At 45.1% G+C, this 21,402-nt stretch overlaps 1 protein-coding gene across 1 annotated transcript; it reads left to right on the forward strand.

Moving 5' to 3' along the window:
- The first annotated feature begins 3,438 nt into the window (after nt 1-3,438).
- On the forward strand, nt 3,439-21,382 carry LOC150063746 (contactin-associated protein-like 2). The gene is made up of 3 exons (XM_090333460.1): nt 3,439-3,584; nt 19,084-19,164; nt 21,169-21,382. Exons 1-3 carry the CDS (start codon nt 3,539-3,541, stop codon nt 21,366-21,368), a joined length of 327 nt encoding a protein of 108 aa, XP_090189586.1. The 5' UTR covers nt 3,439-3,538; the 3' UTR covers nt 21,369-21,382.
- Nucleotides 21,383-21,402: the final 20 nt, after the last annotated feature.

Below are 21,402 nucleotides of genomic sequence, written 5' to 3' on the forward strand. Positions count from 1 at the left end.
TGAGCCCAAGACTGGCAAAAAAAGTATATATATATAATAAAATAGATAAATAAATAAAATTAAATAAATAAAAAATAAAAACCAGATTGATAGGAAACTAAAAAGTATAATAGGTAATAAAATCAGCTGGTGAGAAGACTCCATTGGAGATTCAAGCATGCAGAAGCAAATTAAAGTTCTGTTAGGAAAATGGGGATTCTCTAGTGGGAGCCCCACATCTCTGTAGCTGCTGGTTCCTGAGGGGGTAATGGCTGTCTACTCGGCACCTGTGCAAGGCCGTGCTCTGCAGAACCGCCTCCCATCCCTGTCTCTTTGTGCTTCTAATGACACTCCAGCCATCACTCCATATGCACCACGCAGAGCAGAGCACATTAAAGCATGGCCCATGCGCCTGCCTCCTTCAAGGACTTCCCTGAGCACTCCACTGATGTGTTCTTCAGAATTACATGGGGACTGTAAGTGGGTTATTCCATGGCCTACATCACTGTGCAGAGGAGACAAAAGAGGACTAATTGCTGCTTGAGATTTTAATTCCAGAAGTGACTGTGCTGCGTGTCTCTTTCCCACATTTTTATCAGCATCAGTGAGTTGCACAGTAATTTCATTTTGACATGTCCACGGATGCATACAGAATCACCCCTTCCCTCCCTCTCCCTCATCCTTTTTCCACTGTCCCAACCCTGTCAAGCTCAGGGTTCCATGTTTACATGTGTACATACAGGATTTTGACTCCATTTCCCCTCCTCTTCCTCTGTTCAACCTTTCCCTTCTCCCCACCCCCTTTCCGTTCCTCAAATCTGCCTTCCATCAGGCAAATTCCCTCACAGAAACTCCTCCATCAGGACCTTGCCTGTGGAAAGCAGTGTCTGCTAGTGAATGTTTGATTTCTGCAGGAGACAGCCAATTGATTTTTCAGCTTCCTTCATTTAGTTGTAATGAAGTCAAATCTGCTATCATGATGGTTATACCATGCTATTGTTTGTCAATGTCCTCAAGAAATATGAACTCTCATTCCAGAGGCATATTTACAGAGCGGGCAAGGGTTGGGCACCGGTTACCACATTGTTGAAAACTATTTTGTTGGCTCTATCTCTAATGAAACACGGTCCTAGAGCAGTTGTCATAACCACCATAAAAAGCCTCTAGGCCATACATCCTTTCTATAGAAACTATCATGAACATGAAAAGCAACATAATATAATTTTTTCAGAAAGAACTTCCAGCAAAACATTTGACCTCCTTACTTTTTTCGCAAACGTTTATTCATTGGGAAAGCCTAGAAGTTTGTTCATTTACAAAGTAGATTTCATCCTCTCCAGCTTAGAGGGTTTATGTCAGCTTTCAATCACTATAAAAAAAAATACATCCATATGGGCCAGGAGTTTGGCCTAGTGGTAGAGTGCTTTGCTAGCATGCACAAAGATGCAGGTTTGATTCCTCAGTACCACAAACATAGAAAAAAAAAAAAGCCGGAAGTAGTGCTATGGCTCAAGTGGTAGAACGCTAGCCTTGAGGAGGAAAAAGCCCAAGGACAGTGCTCAGGCCCTGAGTTCAAGACCCAGGAATGGCAAAAAAAAAAAAAAGAAGAAGAAGAAAAAGAAGGCCAGATCCCATGGGGTACAGCAGGGGAGGGTGCCCCCTTAAAGCTGAGGAAAAGGCCAGAGATTCTGGAAAAGGGGACCGCATCACACATCTCCACTCAACTCTCCACAAATGGAACAAAACCAAACCTGATCCCCAGTGCTAACACCACAGCTCGGATACAGAGCAGAGAGAAAAGTGCTTTACCAGATCTTCCATCTGTAATAAGAGGCAGCATCTTGAGCCCAGAGAGTTTTGAGCGATGAGGTGTGGTGGATGGGAGATGCCTGATTCAAGGAATTGCCATTCGAATTGTCTTTCCAGTACAGTTTCCATGGCAATCCTGAGCAGTCTAAATACCTCTGATGTTTCCAACTCAATGAAACACCTTTACTACTCACGCAAGGCCCTTCCTAAAAGTAGAGGGTGTGGCTCAAGTGGTAGAGCACCAGCTTTAAGCACAAAAGCCAAGCAAGAACTCAGGGTCCTGAGTTCAAAACTCAGTACTGATACCAAAATTTAAATATAAATTTAAGGGGAAAAAAATAACAAGGCCCTTTCCACTCTAGCCCTGATCCCTGACCAATGAGATCCCACAGCTCCCTGAACATCAAATAACAAAGTGTGGCTGGCATTCTTTGTAAGGAACCAGTTCTGGTGCTATCTTGCCTGGACCACATTCCAGAGCCCCAGACAAACCTGCTACCCTGGTTTACCAGAGGCCTTGATGCAGTCACCAAAGACAGAGTTTAATTTTCAGCTTTGCAAAAATAACTAAATCAAATCACACTGGATAGAAAGTTCTGGGATCAGTCTATCTGGCTTGCTGGCCAGGAGGAGGCATTTAAGGGATGCCGTTAGCCTTCATTTCTGTAAAGTTCAGGAACTAGAGGTAGAGAAGATACAATGTTGTTGCTTGTTATAGGGTACAGTTGTCCCACAGAGTGACACTGGGGTTACCGCTACTCTCAGACTGAGAGTTGATGTGGCAGACTGGGGTAGGGACAGTACATAAATAAATGCTCCTATGTGAGATGACTGAGCTGGAAACCTTTCCTGACTTGAAGCTCTCCATCACATACAAGCCAGGACTCTGTAAACTTCAGCGCTCTAAGAACTGGATAGGAAAGGAAGGAGATAAGCTCCAGGGATTCTTCCTTAAAAATAAAGAATTCTAGCTGGGTGCCAGTGGCTTGCACCTGTAACCCTAGCTATTCAGGAGGCTGAAATCTGAGGACAGAGGTATGAAGCCAGCCCAGATAGGAAAATCTGTGAGACTCTTACCTCCAACTAACAACCAAAAAGAAGCCAGAAACGGAGTTGTGACTCAAATGGGTAGAGTGCTAGCTTTGGGGAATAAAAGCTTAGGAACAGCACCCAGGCCCTGAGTTCAAACCCCAGGACTGGCGAAAGGAAGGGAGGGAAGGAGGATGGGAAGGGAGAGAAAAGAGAGAAAGAAGAAACAGACTAGGAAGGCTCAGTTGGGCCTGTGGAATAATGTCAAAGGGAAAAGAAGACTGGAAGCACACAGGAGAAAGCCCGTCAGAACTGAGATGTGCAGTTGAGGGTATCTGGAAGCCGTAATCGAGAAGGGATTTTATTTTCTCAGGTACAGCCTTGCACCTGGCCTCCAGCACAGGATTAACAACTCCTCCACGGGACAGCCTTCAGAGCTGAGATCCAAGAGCGGCCTTCAGCCGCTGTCATTCCAGGACAGAGGAGAGTGGTCCTCACGCCTCGCTTTCTCTTGCTCTCCCTTGCAGAAACAGGCAAGATCGATCAGGAAATCCACAAATACAACACCCCAGGGTTCACAGGCTGCCTCTCCAGGGTGCAGTTCAACCATATCGCCCCGCTCAAAGCCGCCCTGAGGCAGACCAACACCTCGGCCCACGTGCACGTGCAGGGCGAGCTGGTGGAGTCCAACTGCGGGGCCTCACCGCTGACACTCTCGCCCATGTCCTCGGCCACGGACCCCTGGCACCTGGACCACCTGGATTCAGGTAAAATCTCCAGTCAAGTGGAGGGATTGCTTGACTGTGTTTAATCTCCATTTCCTCCACGGTACAATGGGTTGGCAGGAATGTCTCTGGATGACTGAGAAAGAACAGGAGAGCACGAGAGTTCTCAACTCTGCACTCCGTAAAAGTGACAACTCTCATCCTTAGAGTCAGGAAAGTCGATAATCAGAGAACACAGTGGTTCTTCATTTCATGTCCGGGCCAAGCACGGTACCTGGCATCCCAGCTACTCAGGAGGCAAAGAGCAGGAGGATCACAGTTTGAGGCCAAACTTACCAACACCCCAGCTCAACCAATGAGCTGGGCGTGGTTGCTGTGTGCCTGTGATCTCAGGTAGGAGCATCTCAATCCAAGGCTTGTTCAGGTCAAAAACACAAAACGCGAATCTGAAAGAAGAATGGGGATATGGCGCAAGCAATCAAGCGTGTGTGTGTGAGTGTGTGTGTGTGTGTGTGTGTGTGTGTGTGTGTGTGTGTGTGTGTAGCCCAAACTGCCCTCTGTGTCACGGCCACAGGGTGACTTGACGAATCGCCTGGTCACTATCACCCCTGTGGCTCTCAGCCCTTCCGTTCGATTCTGTCTTCTAACATCAGAAGAGATTTCGTGCACTAGCATTGGGCTTTCTCCCAACCCTGCCTTTAACCCATGTAAGACCACAGATTTCCAGGAAGTAGAGGTGTGATTCATGGTAGAGCGCCAGCCTTCATGGAAAGAAGCTAAGCCAGAGCTCAAGACCCTGAGCTCAAAATCCCAGTGAGCGTGTGTGCGCACACACACACACACACCCCACAATTTCTAGATGCTGTCAGGCTGCACTTGAACTTGACGTCAGTGCTTGACCGGAAGAAGACAAGGTGAGAGGTAACAGAGCAATAAGGCTTAGCCTCCGACACCCTCCCAGCCTAGCAGCTCCAGAGCCTCCACTTGCATTTCCCCCATTCTTCAAGAGCAACTGATAAGACCAAACTCGCAGAATTCCATGTGAGATGACATGTTGAAAAACAGTGTCGCTGGAGATATGGCTCAGGTCATGCGAGCCTAGCCATAGGACCTTGAGTTTAAACCCTATTTCTGAGATCAAATCCCAGTACTGCTGAAAATAAAATCCCCTTAGCATAATCAATCAAAGGCATAGTAAGCTTTTAGAACTTGGAGCCGCAACGATATTAATGACCACCACCGTTGCTATGCTGCTTGTCCAGTAAAAGTGCCCAAGGCCCTTGCTGGTCCCCACTTCAAACTTTAGCAGCTCATCAAATGACAGGCGCCCACGGTGTGGTCACCCTGCAGCCTGCTGTGCTATCCATCACCCTGAATGCCAGGGCTGTGTCTGAAGCAGCAGGCCACACAGCACGCTGGCTTGGCTTCCAAGAGGAACAGGGAAGGTGAGGCAGTGAAGAAAGGGTGTGAGAGGTGAAGACCCACAGCAAAGCCACCGTGGAACAGAGAATTCCCAAATGCCAAATGAGCTTTCGATTCAGAAACTTCTAGATGCTATCACCATCATCCTGAGTTAATTAGCCAACTGTCTGTGGCTAGGACTGTCGAAACCAAGCAGTATTTATTCAACTATTTTTTATTAAAGAATTTATTAACATTGATTTTTACATCATATTTCAAATGACATGTTCAACAAACAAGTATTCAAGAAGGGAATCTCTATATACTTAATTTTTAGAACATCATCAAAATTAGACTAAGGGTTTGTATATCATAGATACATATTAATCAATGTACTAAAACATTATGTCTTTACAGTCATAAGTTTTTATGTCTATGTAGTTGTGTTTATAGTTCCAATACCATGTCCATAGCATTGGGTATGCAAATATTGAGTCCTTGCTCTTGTACTGCTTAGATCTAATAGCTTTTTGTTCCTTGGGTCTTGACTTGTCTCACTCAGCATGATTCGCTCTAGATTCATCCACTTCCCTGTGAATGCCATTATTTTATGTCTGTTGGCTGTGTAGAATTCCATTGTGTATATATACCACATTTTCTGTATCCATTCATCCGCAGTAGGGCATCTGGATTATTTCCATCGCCTGGCTATTGTGAATAGTGCAGAGATGAACATAGCTGAGCAGGTGTCCTTATCATATCTTGGGTTATGATGTTCAGGATAGATGCCCAAATATTCATCTATTTTTTTAAAGCACGCTTTCTATGTGACACATTTCTCCTCCGTGGCTTGTGATGATGTACACGGGGTAGGAAACACGTCCTGTAGTGTTTAGCACTCAGATTAAGTCGGGTATGGTGATACCCACCTGTAATCGCAGCACTGAGGATGCTGAGGCAGAGGATGGTGAATCTGAGGCCAGTCCGGGGTACGTAGTGAGATCCTGGAGCAAGCAGGTGGAAGGAAGGAACGGAGGAAGGGAGGGAGGGAAGAAGGAGGACAATGGAGGGAGGGAAGGAATTTGCCTAGTACTCACAAGGCCCTAAGTTGGATCCTACAAAAAAATAAAAAAGAAAGAGTGAATGAAGGGAGAGAGAAGGGCGAGTTGCTCTTTCTCCCTCCACGTGAACATGGAACATGAAATGGGATACAGTGCTCAGAGGTGGAGGGGGCCATAGAGCTGAGGCTACTTACTGCTGCTACCCTCTGCCTGCAGTGTTGAGAACTGAAAACTTCCGCAGCCCTAAAGGTCCTAGCGAGGGCCTCAGGTTAAGTTGATGAAGGGCAGGTAAAGGGGGGGGGGGGCACTAATTTGTATGCACACTGGAGATTACAAAGGAAGTATCTGATCTGGCAGCATGGAGAAAGGAAAGCATGGGAGGCCAGGTGTTTAGGGGAGTTCTTGTCACAAAACTCTCTCAGGAAGGAAGAGTCTATAGAGGATTTTCTCTTGGTCTTTCTGGGAGAAAAAGCACCCCAAATAAAGAAGTGTGCAAGTCTCATCTTCCAGATCTGCTTTTAGACAGACAAGGGAAGCTCACATAAGGTTTCTTTCTGCAAGTGGTAAACCCTAAATATCTGCCACTTGAAATAATTTTCCTATCAGTGGGTAGGAAAATGGTATCTGTCAGCGTGCCCCCGTCATTCTGAATTCTAAGTGGTCAGTTAAGGGTTTCGTGTGTTCAAGGTAATCTTTCACATCTGAATCGACTGAGAATCTTGCTGTCATATATTCAGAAACAGGACAGAGGTGTGCATAGAAGTCCCATTTCTTCCTCAGAATGGTGTAAGGTCCGCATTGGGGTAGGACAGGAAGAAAATAAAGGTGAACACAGAGTCAGTACAGTGACTCATGCCTGTAATCCAAGCCACCAAGGAAGCAGAAATATGGGAGATCAAAAGGCCTGCTCAGGCAAAAAGATGGCAAGACTTCATCTCAACTAATAGCTGGGCTTGCTGATGTATACCTGTCATCTCAACTTTTGGCAGGCCGAAATCAAGAGAATTCCAGCCCAGCCTAGGCAAAAAGCAGAGCACTCTCTCAAAACAACCAGGATAAGAAGGAACAGAGGTACTACGTGAGTAGTAGAGTGCCTACTTAATGAATAAGAATACTAGGGCTGCCCCTCCCCCCCGAAAAAGTGAGCGCTAGCGAGCTCTGGCTTTACCTAAGAACAGCTAGGAATAGATCACATCACCAATTGCTCTTCAAAATGGATCCTGTACCTGACAGCTTTGGTTCCAAGCTAGTTAGAGACGAGAAGCCTTTATATAAATGTATACATATTTATATACACAAATGCATTACAATACTATTTATTTCATATATACTATATATATATATATATATTTGAATTTGGAGTTTGAACTCAGAACCTCAAGCTCACTGCATAATCACTCTACCAGCTGAGCTGTGCCTCTGTCTTTTGACTTTTTTTTTCTAATAGGGTCTCACAATTTTGTCCAGGCCAGCCTCAAATCAAGATCCTCCTATCGTGACCTCCCAAGTATCTGAGATTATAGACACCACCACACCAAGGGTTTTGAGCGGATTTTTTAAGGAGTTTTATTTCTTATCCTCATTCTAGAGTTCTTTTCTACCATCTGAAGATAAAGTATTTTTACATGTTCTTGGGCAAAAAAGTTATGGATAGGATGAACATTTAAAAAACTGCACATATCAATTCGATTTTCTTCACAAATACAAGCTGCTAGTTGGCTTTATGAGTCATCATAAAGAAACGTGAGTAATCTTTCCAGCTCTTATAATTACATCTTTATTTCTGAACAGACCTCTTCTTTCACCCTTATGCCAAGATTGTGTGATTAATGTGTCTTATCTCTTACACTTAATCTTTTTAGTATCTTATTTGTCACTTTTCCCTCTCCAGGAAGCCAACACACTCAGACTTATTTAAGGGTAAAGAAAAATTATTATTCCTCCTTTGCTAATGCATCTTTTCCTGCAAATATTTCAAATTCAGCCTTTCCTACAAAAGGGTCAAGCATGTTTACATACTTTCTCTATGTGTGCATGTGTGTGTGCGTGTGTGAACATGTGTACACACTAGTCCTAGGGCTCAGAGCTTAACCTTCTCTCTGAGCTTTTGTGCTCACAGCTAGCGCTCTACCACTTGGGCCACATCTCCACTTCTGGCTCTGGTAGTTCACTGAAGATAAGAATCTGGCAGATTTCCCAGCTTTGGCTGCCCTCAAACTGCAACCCTCAGATCTTAGCCCCCTGAGTAGCTAGGATTCCAGGCGTGAGCCACTGTCTCCTGTCTGGGACAATACCTTAAACTATTATTTCTTCCCTTCCTTCCTTTTTTTCTTCTCTTTTCTTCCTTTCTTTCTCTGCTTCCCTGACAACACACTTTGAACCTCATTCAAGTTCGACTCCTGCATCTTTCTGTCTCCACCATCTACTCCCCCCCCCCTGCCCAGAGGGCAGAGCACCCACAGGTTTTCCCATCCTCCCCAGGTCTGTCCCTGACAATCATTTCAGCCATTAGTCTCTGTCACGTGGGCTGGCTAAGTGCCTTGTTACAAGGTGGCATGCGTTGCCATGGCGACTCATCTGCGGATGGCAGAACCGGTGACTGCGGCAGGCCACAGTATTCAGTCTGTGCCACAGGAGTGGCATCCCACACCCTGGACGGTGAAGGTTGGAGCTCAGCGGTTCCATCCGTCCCCTTCTCCCTCTTCCTCCCGTTCTACCCTTTTCTCTCTTTGTTTTGGACACCGGGTTTCACTGTGTGGCTCGTCTTGACCTCCCGGGCACAGTCTTCTTGCCTGTGCCTCTCTAGGACCTGGAAGTACAGGTGTGCACTGCTCCTCTGGGCTGTGGAGCAGCTGTGTGTGTGACTGTCCCCTAAGCTGCGGGGTGGCTCCAGAAGGCACTCAGCCCTCCTCACTTCTCACTGGCTCATCCTTTTAAGAGACTGCAGTGGGGTTCCTGGTGTGAGTTCTCCCAGGAGAAGCCCTCTAAGCCACTGCAGGGAAATGCCACTTTCACCGCTGCCAAACTGGGGACCTCTGTGTCCTTTTCTATGGCCCCTAAGGGTGAGCAAATGCTAGGCGGATGGAGGCTTTTACCCCACCCCTGCCCAGTAATGAAGAGTGCTGAGTTGTCCGGTTGATTCCACACCCCATGTGCGTCTAATCCGAAATGAGGGGGAGACTCTTAGCTCTGCTATTGACTGTTCGCCTAGAAGCAACCGTGAAAATCCATTTTGCGTTAAAATATAAACGTATATTTAAAAACTCCATGTGATTGTGGGGTGCAGATTATTTTAAACTTGGAAGATGAGATATACTGCTTTGAAAAGCCTCCTTAGAAAAAGCTTTAAAGAAAAAAAAAATCTCACTTGGGATTTTTTTTTTTTTTGTGGGTCCTGGGGCTTGAACTCTGGGCCTGGGCACTGACCCTGAGCTCTCCAGCTCAAAGCTACCTCCCTACCCCTTGAGCCATTCTCTTCACATTCCCTTTATAACAAAATCAGCCAGGATCAGGGAGGGATTTGCTTCTGCCAGGGGGGGAATTATTGAGCAGGCAGCTATATTGACCACAGATAATTTGTTTCCCATTGGCCCACCTAGCACCAAGCAAAGACAACTGTCTAAAAATCTACCGTTCGTTCCAGAAGAAAACAGTTCAAAAGAAAATGGAAATCTATGTAGCATAGAGCTTTTAGACTCCAAAGTCAACTTTCTTGGAAGAAAAGACATTGTCTGCAAATTAGAAATTTTCACTTGCCCTAATGTTACTGAAAAGATTATTTCAGAACCAAAAACCCAATGGGACATTGATAAAAGCACTTAATATATGTGCAGAATTAATTTTTTAAAGCACTTTAGGTTTGATCCCTCCCTTCCTCTGGTTGTCAGAATCAGCCAGCTGTCTTGGATCTGGTACCAGCAGGCTCACCACCATTCTCCTCTACTAATTTCCAGAAACATAGGAGCAGAAAAGATCTGTTTCCTATTTTAATGAATTAGCAGGAATAACACAAATAGCCAACAAATGAAGACACACTCTAAGAGCAAAGGCGTCTTTATTTCAAGACTAAAGAAAGCATCTTCCTCAAGCTGAGATTTCCAAATGATAGCAGATTTAATTTTTTAATGCATTTTGTTATTTCTTCTACTCCTTTGCAAAACATTTGATGATGATAAAGGTAACTTTTATTAAATCCCCTATGTTTTAAACTGCTCTTACTAGAGAGCAGGAACCAATTTCACATACACATTTAAAATATTGAAAAAAAACTATCATTCAAAATTAATGTGGTATTTGTATGATCACTTTCATGAGAGCAAGCAGAGAGAGAGAGAGAGAGAGAAAGAGAGAGAGAGAAAGAGAGAGAGAGAGAGAAAGAGAGAGAGAGAGAGAGAGAGAACAAGCTCAACAAAATGGAACTGTGAGGCTTTCTGGCATACAGATCATTAAAAGCATAAAAGGTTCAATCTAGGGGGCCATGAGGGTGGGAAGAAAAGGTTCTCAGAAGAATTCATTTCACTTCCCTCTCGGGCACACATTAAATTAAAACACAGGCACACAGGAACAGCTGGCGATAGAAACCACCAAGGGTCTCAATTAACATTTGTGCAATTCATAGGGAACATTGCATTGGGGCACTCTGTGAACCCACTGGAAATGCAGACCCCCAGGTCCCCATCCCCAACCTGCTAAGAATCTGCATATTAACAAGATCCTGGGTGATTTGCATGTTGTAAAGCTCGAAACCAAGGCATTCAGAAATCAATTTGTTTTTCCCCACAGCACATGAGAATGAGGTATCTCAGGGGGAGAAAGCCTAAAGAGGTGAAAGAATGAACGACCCCTGAGCTAAAGAACATTCCTGTCACACCAAGGGAAAGATCTTTTATCCCAACACCCAGGGCCCTGATCACAGAGACAGTGACAGTAGCTTATGGGGTTTGTCACCAGAATGCCATCCAAGACTGATACCGCAGGAAAAATGTCATTTAAAGAGTACTCCTGGATCTCTAATACTCCCTCTGATTAGGGGCATCCTTATGTCCACATCAAAAATCGGTTATAAACACCCACAACCAAGAGACAGATGACCGTGAGAGAAGTCAACCCCACGCCAGGCTCTGCGGCCCAGGTGCTGAGGCTGATCTCACAGACAAGACTCAGCTAGAGCCCCAGGACATGTGTGGGACTCCAGTGTCATCGTCCTGGCCACTCGAGCACCTGCTGGCCACAGGCTTTGACACAATGGCCATTCCACCTGGGTTTTCACCTATCCCGGTAAACAGGTTGCTTGTACACGTAGAGTTTGGAACATCTTGTAATCAGCAAAGTGTGACATCACCATCCAATGGTTGATTTACAAATCATTGTAACTTGAGGTTGGCTCAGGTGGTAGAAATAATAAGGCATATTTTGCTAACATGGAATTAGGCATTGAGGATCTTAGTTTAGTTTGGATTACAGCATCAGTAATAATCTATTGTTCCAGGCACCCATGGCTCATGCCTGTAATCCCAGCTCCTTGAGAGGCAGAGATCCAGAACATAGTAACTTGATATCAGTCCCAACATAAACCCAGTACCCCCAACTCAACCAATGGCCAGACATGGTAGCATGTGCCACCCTAGGTCTGTGGGTAGCATAAACAGGCAGATTACAGTCCTAGCTGGCCTGACATTCACACAAGACCCTGTTTAAACTCAATGAAGGTACTGGGTGCTGGTGGCCAAGGCCTGTAAGCCTAGCTACTGGGGAAGCTGAGTTCTGAGGATTATGGCTCCATGTCAGCTAGAACCAGAAAGTCTATGAGACTTCTACCTCCAATTAACTACCGAAAAAAAAAAAGAAGAAGAAGAAGAGCAGAAGGAACGAAGGAAGGAACGAAGGAAGGAAGGAAGGAAGAAAGAAAAGAAAAGAAAGAAAGAGAAAGAAGCCAGGAATGGAGCTGTAACTCAAATGGTAGAGCAATAGCCTTGAGCAAAAAAAAAAAAAAACTCAAAAAGAAAGGTTAAGTCCTGAGCCCTGGGGGGGGGGAGGCGGGGGCAGGGTAGAAAGGAGAAGGAGAGGGAGGAAAGGAGAGGGAGAAAAGGAAGGAGGGTGGAAGGGGTGAATGATAAAGGCAAAAAGGCTGAGATCATGGACCCAGTGGTAGCGTATCTGCCTAACTCAGAAAGCCCTGAGTTCAAACCTCCAGTATCATCAAATTTTTTTTAAAAAAAAAGATCTATTTTCTATGAAAATACCTATTCACAGTTAAACAAAAGCTCACAATGTCAATGTCATCCTAGCATTCCAATATCCTCAAGACTTTGAAACAATTCAGAAGTTAGCTAAGAAGAAACCTATGGAAGGAAAGGCTATAATTAGATTGATTAGTCCTCCAATCCTCTCCTGTAGAAATGTGATATTCCTTACACAATCATCATATATGTCACACAGGGCGGTAAGTGTGTTTATCCTATTCCTTTTCACCTCATGAACACTCTTGGATCCAGAGATCCTGGACAGAGAGGAAACCCTTTAAGGAGGTGGTATTATGGAACTTGTTTTACTTCCCAAGTCAGAAACCAAGCATTTGAAATCCCTTTCCCATTTGAAATCAAGAAATTCTGGTTGCCTAGATTTAGAAACCAAGATACAGGGAATGGCTAGAAGGTGACCCAGAATCCTCGAGGTATGGGCTACAGATGCCTCAGCCTTCACAAAAGCCCCCACTCTCTTCTCCTGAGCGAATCAGCAGTAGCCTCTTGAGATCTAAACAAGATTTCTTCTGTCTCCAGCCTCTAAGCCAATAGCCCTTTCTTTTCATCTCTGTTTTTGACCTATCAGTCAATAAGAAATGGCTACAAAAAATTAATAGAGAAAAAGCACTTTCTACCTTGGAACTCCAATTGGAAAAGAGAGGGAAATGACATGAAACAAAGAAAGAAGAGAGAACAAAAAAGTCTCTGTATCATCTAGCCCAAACCCTGCTACAAAAATAACATTGCAATTTAAATCAAATTACAATTAATAGCAGCAGTTTGGTTGGAGTGTCTCCGATGATCACTTTCAATGCTGAAGCTCAGTGGTTTCCATGGAGATAATTTTCTCTAGGAGATGTCAGATCCAATCTAATTTTTTTTTTTTTTGCATCTGATATATGACAACCTGAAGCATTTAGTGCCTTTCATTTCGGGGAAGGAGAGGTTGATGTGAGATAATCTCAATTTATTTTTATGTGCACTTCACTGTTTTATTTACAATGGGTTTCTGAGCCAAAGCCTGTAATTTTACATATTTCAAAACTCCATAAATAAGAACCACAACTGAATTTATCCTTTAAAAAAATGCTTTTACTCCATCTTCTCCTTATCTACTCAGATGATGAGAAATTGAAGACTAAAGAATTCAAATCAAAAGAAATTTGAATATTGAAACAATAACATAATAATACTCAGCTCTTGGAAAATGTCTTTTAAGTCAGTTTCTAGCACTTGAGTGCTTGCTTTGAACTTTATTAATTTATCACATTTTTAAGTACAATCAAAAATTCTACTCTGATAAAAATGTTTTAAAAGCCAATTAACACTGTGCTTAGTGCTGTAATGGTGTTTCTGTTATGGTGACTGTCATTTCTCTCTTCCATTTTGGCCCATTAGGGTCTGTACCTGCCACCAAGAGACTCGGGTTTCTTTTTTATGGTTTGCTTCTGAGATGCCACATTGCTCAACCAACAGTGCCATCATGTGGAAATGTCTTTGTCAGGAAAAAAGAAAACACACACACTTCACGAAAGACCAATACAGGGAGGAGCTTAAAATGGTCATATTTTCTATTATTTGTGGCCTAGTGGTAGAGTGCTTGCCTAGCATGCCCGAAGACCCGGGTTCATATACATAGAAAAAGACCCGGTACCATATATATAGAAAAAAGCCAGAAGGGGGCCGCGAGTTTGGCCGAGTGGTAGAGTGCTTGCCTAGCATGCACTCGGTACCACATACATAGAAAAAAACCAGAAATGGTGCTGAGGCTCAAATGGTAGAGCTCTAACCTTGAGAAAGTCCAAGTGCTCAGGCCCTGCGCTCAAGCCCATGAGTGGCAAAAAAAAAAAAGGAATGCTGTTACCTCCTTCTAATAGATGAATGTCTACTCTCTCTGTGTAATAGACAAAGCCTTTTATCATCAGCCAGATGCCTAGTTCCAGCATTCATGGAGGCAAGAAGATCATGAGTTCAAACCCAAGCTGGGCTGTATTCCAAGACCTTATCAAAAGTTAAAAAAAAAAATAGCATATATCTGATCAGCCACAGAGAAGACAACGAGCTTCCAGTTGCATGCCTTAAGAACATGCATTGCCATGGATCAATTCACAGAGCCAGCGTTGATCAAGTCCTTGAATCAGAGACAGCTCCACTAAGTGTAGGGGTTTCTAGAATCCATATCCAGGTTCAAATGCAGGCTCCACCACTTCCTGATCATATCACCTCAACCTAATCCTTATTCGTCCAAAATGTTCACAGCCATAGGAATTAATGGCTTAGGCAACTGGCTTCTGGAATTGACTTCCTAAACAGATTGTTCCAGAAATACGAATGCCATGTTCATTTACTTTAAGAACTTTATGCAGATAGATTGGTTTTAACATAAATAACCATGCAGTGCTCTGCTAGCTTTTTTTTTTTTTTTTTGCCAATCCTGGGCCTTGAACTCAGGGCCTGAGCACTGTCCTTGAGCTTTTCTCAAGGGTAGAGCTCTACCACTTGAGCTGCAGCACCACCACTCCTGGCTTTTTTACTATGTATGTGGTACCAAGGAATCGAACCCTGGTCTTCATGCATGCTAGGCAAGCACTCTACCACTAGGCCAAACTCCTGGCCCTCTGCTACCTTTCCAATTTAGCACAGAACTCCAGATGCCACCTGGGCCCTAGATAGTTTGACATGTGAGAAAATCATAGTCTAAGCGATGGCTTGCGGCATGTAATCCTTAAAGAGGTCTAACATGTAATATATAGAACATAGCTGTGACTTGGGGAGGGATGGGTCTTTGTTGTTGATGGAGTTCAGAACTTGTTCCTGGAATTCGAGAGTCCTGGTTGTCTAGGCTTCGAAGACAGGGCCTGACACTTAGCCCCACCCCACACAGATGTAGGAGTTGCCAGCTAGATCATCACTGTGCTTCCATAAGAACTTTCCAGAATGTAGCAAGGAAGAGTTGTCATTTCTATCATCTGGGGAGGAAGAAAGAAAGCTTTTACTTGTCCAGCTCTCATCTTTAACCGTTCTACTCAATCTGTGTAATTATAAGGAACAACTTCCACTAGACTTGCTCTTACAAAGTATGTGGGGATGTTATTTCTGGTTTGGTTTGGTTTTGAATCAAAATGGAACTGGGAGAAGTGCACCAGCCATGAGCGTGTCACATTGCCTCTTATATGAAAGACAAAGACAACAGAAAGAAAACCCTGGATGTGAGCGACGCTTGGGGGTCCAATGAATTCATTGCTTTCTCTGTGGGGGAAGGGAGTGGTGTGAGTTTGGAGAGACTCTGAGCCTTTGCCAAGTGTATACTAAGCCCACTCCTGGAGAGGGTGAGGGGAAATCTCCCACCTCAATTCTCCAAATATAGCTTCTGTGTGCCCTGTGTTGGGGAGGGAAGGGGAAGAAGCTACTGTCTGGGTGTTGCAAAAGAAATATCCAAGAGTAAATACTGGCGGTGACCACACAGAAAGACATAAGCAAGGAGAATGCACTCACTTGTGGGAGGCACTAAGTTGGAGCTGGAATGGCACCACACTTGGTGGCGACTGAGATGATTATGCTGTTATCTATAGTACTGTTGGATGATCCAAAAGGAATGTCTTGAATATAGTGTGTGTTTACCTGATGCAGGTTTGGTGTTGAGGTTTGTCAGTATCTCTCTAGTCTGTTTTGACTTAACACTCCAAATTTGGATGTACTTGCAAAGTTTGCCCCAAACAGATATTTCTTTTTTTGATAGTCATACAGTACAAAAATCACTCATCAGCCAGGTGTGGTGGCTCACACCTGTAATCTTAGCTACTCAGGAGGCTGAGATCTGAGAAATGCAGTTCAAAGCCAGCCAGGGCACTAAAGAATCCAAGACTCTAATCTCCAATTAATCATTAGAAAACAAGAAGTGGCTATGGCTCAGGGATAGGGCAGTAGCTTTGAACTCACACACAGTACCCTGGCCCAGAGTTCAAGCCCCACCACACACACACACACACACACACACACACACACACACACACACACACGCAATCACTCATCACTACCAGCAACCATCCTTTTGGTCACTGTATTTCTCTATGTGAATTTCCAAAAGGATGTTGGTATGGGGGCGGGAGGGGACAATCGGAATAGCAATTCCTCTCACTGCAAGAATGAAATAGTTTTGCCTCAAGGGGGTGAGAATTCACATGCATTAGGACAGCTAGTCTTGTTACAAATAAAGCCTTGGGGGAAAAAAGAGACACTCATTTTTTTTTTTAATTCTGCTTTTGAATTTCATGAGTATGTTTTAACTCAAGGGGTTCCCACTAATTATTTTGTGGATAAAGAACTTTTAATATCTTCTCAATACACTTATTTCCTTTGCTGGCAAGAATAAGAATGCTATCTTGCTTTAAGGTTTTAGTGGATCAGAGGTAGCTGACTTTTAAATTTATATCTGCATCATGAAAAATATTAGAGACCACACATATGTCTTACACAACCCTAAATCAACTGATTCTAATTTTACCAGTCGATGAATATTCATTCATTTTGCCCTTACTGCTACTACACAATGATTCACTGGAACAATATACATAATTAGGAGTGGCCCGTGGCTGTAAGAGGATGTCTACCATGTAAGAAGAGGTAAAAATTAAGATTGGGGCCCTAAGAAAGAAAAGGAAGACTGACTACCTATGACAGATGAGATTTGGTTTAAAGAAAGAGGAAAGGCAAACCAGATGTCTGGGCAGGGGATGTCAACTCGACAGTCAAAGATATGTTGATATAAAATATTTGGAATCCACTAGAACCAGAATTCTGAATTGGAGAAGTAACCCCATGGGGGAAGAGGCCATACTGGGATTCTATCTGCAGAAGGCCTTTTTTTTTTCTTTTTTAAATGAGTCATGGGGCTCCAACTCAGTCGGCCTGGGCACTGTCCCCTGAGCTCTTCAGCTCAAAGCTACCACCCTGCCCCTGGGCCTGGACTTTGTCCCTGAGCTCTTCAGCCTAAGGCTACTGCCCTACCCTTGAGCCAAGCCCCAGTTCCCCGTTTTCTAGAGGTTAATTGGAGTCTCAGGTCCTTTTGTGCCTGGCCTGGCTTTGAACTTTGATCCTCAGACCTCAGCCTCCTGAGTGGCTAGGATTACAGGTGTGAGCCACAGGCCCAGCTGCAGAAGGCCTTTTTCCCCCATGCCCAGGTCAGATCTCTACCTGAGGCAATCCTGCTCTACTCCCTATCGTTCTTCTGAGGTCACCTACTCTGGGGCCACTTCTACTATTTCCAAACTTTCTGCCATCTTATCAATCATTAGCAACAAAGGAATCGAGGGAAAGCCAGCAGTATCTCCAATCTCTGCATTTTCCTTCTACAGTTTTGTTTTGTTTTGGGTTTTGTTTGTTTGTTTTTTGTTTTTGCCAGTCCTGGGCTTGGGCTCAGGGCCTGAGCATTGCCCTTGGACTTTCTCCAGGCTAGAACTCCACCACTTGAGCCACAGCACCACTTCCAGCTTTTTTCTATGTATGTGGTATGGAGGAATCGAACCCAGGTCTTTATGCATGCTAGGCAAGCACTCTACCACTAGGCCAAATTCCCGGCCCCTCCTTCTACAGTTTTATGGTTAATACCACACCACCACAAGGGAGACCTGGACCAGAGAGAAATCCCTCTTGCTCCACCCCCCATCTTCCCAGAAACCCCACTGTACTCCGCCCTCCATGTTCACTATGGCAAGAAGACAGCTGTGTCACAGCATCCATCACAAGATGACACTGCAGTTTTTGTCATTATACTTCATCTATTTTGAAGGATCATATTATGTGCGGGAGGCCAAGAGGTTCCCATGTCTTTCAAAAGGAAATGAAAAATGGGAGCCATTTGCAAAGTATCCACATATTACATAGATAACACCACCTAGGATGTTCTAGAAGCACCTCAAACTCATTATGGATGAAATAAATTTTCTCTCTCTCCTTGCAGGACTTCTCCCTGAGGCCCTACCCAGATTAAACTGAAAGCAGCCCACATTGGGTGGTAGAGTGGAAAGGAGCAGGAAACGTCTCATTAATACACTATTTTTGCTTAATTTTTGCCCACTGTGCCTATTTTGAATCAAGTCTGGCAAACAGTACACATTCTATAAATGTTTAGTGAAAGAAGCATTGGAGGCATGGCTCAGGTGGTAGAACACCAACCAGTGAATAAAAGCATCAGGTACCAAATTCAGTCCCAGTCTCAGACAAAAATAAGGTTTAGTGAATGAGTGTGTGGATGAACAGAACACATCTTCTTTGAAGAGACTTGAGTTTATAAAAGGACCGATCGTGTTTCTATTATATATTTTGATGTAAGTCGATTTTATTCACCTAGAATAATTTCATGACCAGTTAAAAACACAAGCCTAGAAATGAAAGATGTCTGCCTTCTGGGGCAGACTTTTGGAATCTTCCACATCCATCATTCTGTCTAGCCCAGACCATCCTGAGGGAGAATGGGAGGGACGCCTGATGGGAGGGAGATGATTATGTGCCATCAGGGACCTGGGGGTCCTGGAATGAATGGCTCCCAAGGGATGATTGTACACTACAAGCAAGTCTGCCTGTCGGTACAAACGCAGACATCCAGGATTCTCTAATACCCTTCCCCTCAAGTCACCCATAGTGCTTACTGGACCTTTAGCAAGAATGGGAACGCTGTAGGAAATGAGCACAATGGGACCCAAAAACTGGAGATTCATCCGGGAGAGTAAGAATTGTCTGTGCATTGTGTGAAGACACAGGGATCCGAGTGCTGTATGTGGAAATGCCAAATGCTGTGTTTCACTCTTACACTTAACCCTTCATTTCTTTTCTCTACAGCCAGTGCTGATTTCCCTTATAACCCAGGACAAGGCCAAGCTATAAGAAATGGAGTCAACAGAAACTCAGCTATCATTGGAGGTAAGTGATACACCGGACAGACTTTGGTATAGCTGCCACACACCTACAGAAGATAATGATTTCCAATCGAATAGTCTAGAGGGGAAAGAAAGACTTGGATGGTATCCATTTGTCATTTTTATATGGCCTAAGATTGTGATGGAACTGTGAATAATATAACCTGGCTGCTTTTTTATGGATGACTTGTGGAACACAGACCGTTGTTGGCCAGCCACACAAAATGAATGTGTGTGCAGGCAGTGGAAATTAAACAGCAGGGACTTCTATGCCCCTTCCTCTGGTCACTCTTACCTCTTCTAGTGGGAAGGAATTTTTCCAGTCCAGTTTCAAATATCTTAATCAAAGTTGTCAGGAAATTAAAAAGCCAGACCACTGGACATATTTCAGTGTCTCCTTCTGATCGTGGACACGTGCAGAGTAGCTGTATGTATCATCTGTGTTTTAATCAGTACTAAGAATCAATCCCATCTCCTACCACTCGCTTCTCTCTCTCTGCCCTTTCTGGCTGGTTCCAATCCCATGCCCCCTATCTTCTTGAGAAGAGATAATATTGTAAACACAGCAAGGGTTTTCTAGGCAGCCAATCCACATGGCTTTGCCACTTCCCACAGGGGCAAAGTTAATACCTCTCAGAAACAGATAAGGCTACAAAATTTAAATATATTCAGAAGGTGCTTAGATAACATTATCCGAAGTCCATATGTCATTTCCATAATGTTTAGTCTTCTAATGTGTTTTAATTTTATAAAAAAAATTATATAAATTTGTGCTAGGCACCTGTGGCTCACAGTTGAAGGTGGAAGTGTGGCTCAGATGGTAGAGCTCCAGCCTTGAGCAAAAAGAAGCGGGAACATGAGTCCCTGAGTTAAGCCTCAGTACTGATGCAGAATTAGATAGTAAACAAACTATTGTGTCTTCCTTTGTTCAGGAAATAGGACATTTTGAAAGTGCTTTTCATGTTACCACATTTGCCAGTAGTCCACTTTTTTTTTTTAACCCAGTTGTATTGCATTGAATACTTTGCTTTATCCACTTACTTGCTGAGAGGTTCTTGGGTTGTTTCCAGACCTAGGCTATTATGGATAAAGTTGCTGTAAATGTTCTTGTACAAGTCCATGTGTACATAAGATTTAATTTCTCTTTGGTAATTCCTAGAAGTGCAATCACTGCATATTATGGAAAGTGGATATTTAACTTGGTGAGAAGTTGCCCGGTAGTTTTGCAGAATGATTGATCCATTTTACAGTCAGGTTACTCCGCAATCCTACCAGTTACTGTCAGGCTTCCTGGTTAGCCAGCCTTGTGCTCTTCACTCTGAAGGCGGAGCCTCTTCTCCTGCGCTCATCTCCGTCTCACTCTGGCTTGGCTTCTTTCCTTCGAGGCTGGTCCTCTACCACACCTCCACTTCCAGCTTTCTGCTGGTTGACTGGGGGAAATAAATTAAAAAATAAAAATAAGAAAGAGCAGTCTCCTGGAGGTGTCCACCAGACCCTCGGATCTCAGCCCTCCCACGGGGGAGGGGCGGGAAGGAGGGCGGGCTGAACCCCGGGCCACGCCCCCTGCCCTCCCCGGCCGCGGGCTGACCCCGGGCCAAGCCCCTGGCCGCGCCCCCTCCCCAGCCCCTGCCGGCCGCGGGCTGACCCCGGGCCACGCCCCCAGTCACGCCCCTGACACGCCCCCTCCCGGGCCCACCCGGCCGCGGGCTGACCCCCCCGGGCCACGCCCCGGGCCACGCCCCCTGCCCGCCCGGGCCCCGGGCTGACCTGGCCACGCCCCTGACACGCCCCCTTCCCCGGCCCCACCTGGCCGCGGGCTGGCCCTGGTCACGCCCCAGCCACGCCCCTGACACGCCCCCTCCCGGGCCCCACCCGGCCGCTGGCTGACCCCCCCTGGCCACGCCCCCTCCCCAGGTCCGGCCGCGGGCTGACCCCCTGGCCACGCCCCTGGCCACTCCCCCATCTCAGGCCCCGCCCCCCGGGCTGACCCCGCCCCCTCTGCCCGCAGGGGTGATCGCCGTGGTGATCTTCACCATCCTCTGCACCCTGGTCTTCCTCATCCGGTACATGTTCCGCCACAAGGGCACCTACCACACCAACGAGGCCAAGGGCGCCGAGTCGGCCGAGAGCGCCGACGCCGCCATCATGAACAACGACCCCACCTTCACCGAGACCATCGACGAGAGCAAGAAGGAGTGGCTCATCTGAGGGGGCTCGCGGGAGGGGGGCTGGGCGGGGGGGC

The sequence above is a fragment of the Megascapheus bottae genome, chromosome 5 (assembly GCF_031878675.1).
Source record: "Megascapheus bottae isolate mThoBot1 chromosome 5, mThoBot2.hap1, whole genome shotgun sequence".
In the NCBI taxonomy this organism is placed as follows: domain Eukaryota; kingdom Metazoa; phylum Chordata; class Mammalia; order Rodentia; family Geomyidae; genus Megascapheus; species Megascapheus bottae.

What these genes read in the sequence shown, in the direction of transcription:
- LOC150063746 (XM_090333460.1), top strand. Translation starts at nt 3,539, where the DNA reads ATGTCCTCGGCCACGGACCCCTGGCACCTGGACCACCTGGATTCAG. An exon ending in CCTGGACCACCTGGATTCAG is followed by an intron (nt 3,585 to 19,083) that starts GTAAAATCTCCA and finishes TTTTCTCTACAG; the next exon opens with CCAGTGCTGATTTCCCTTAT. An exon ending in AAACTCAGCTATCATTGGAG is followed by an intron (nt 19,165 to 21,168) that starts GTAAGTGATACA and finishes CTCTGCCCGCAG; the next exon opens with GGGTGATCGCCGTGGTGATC.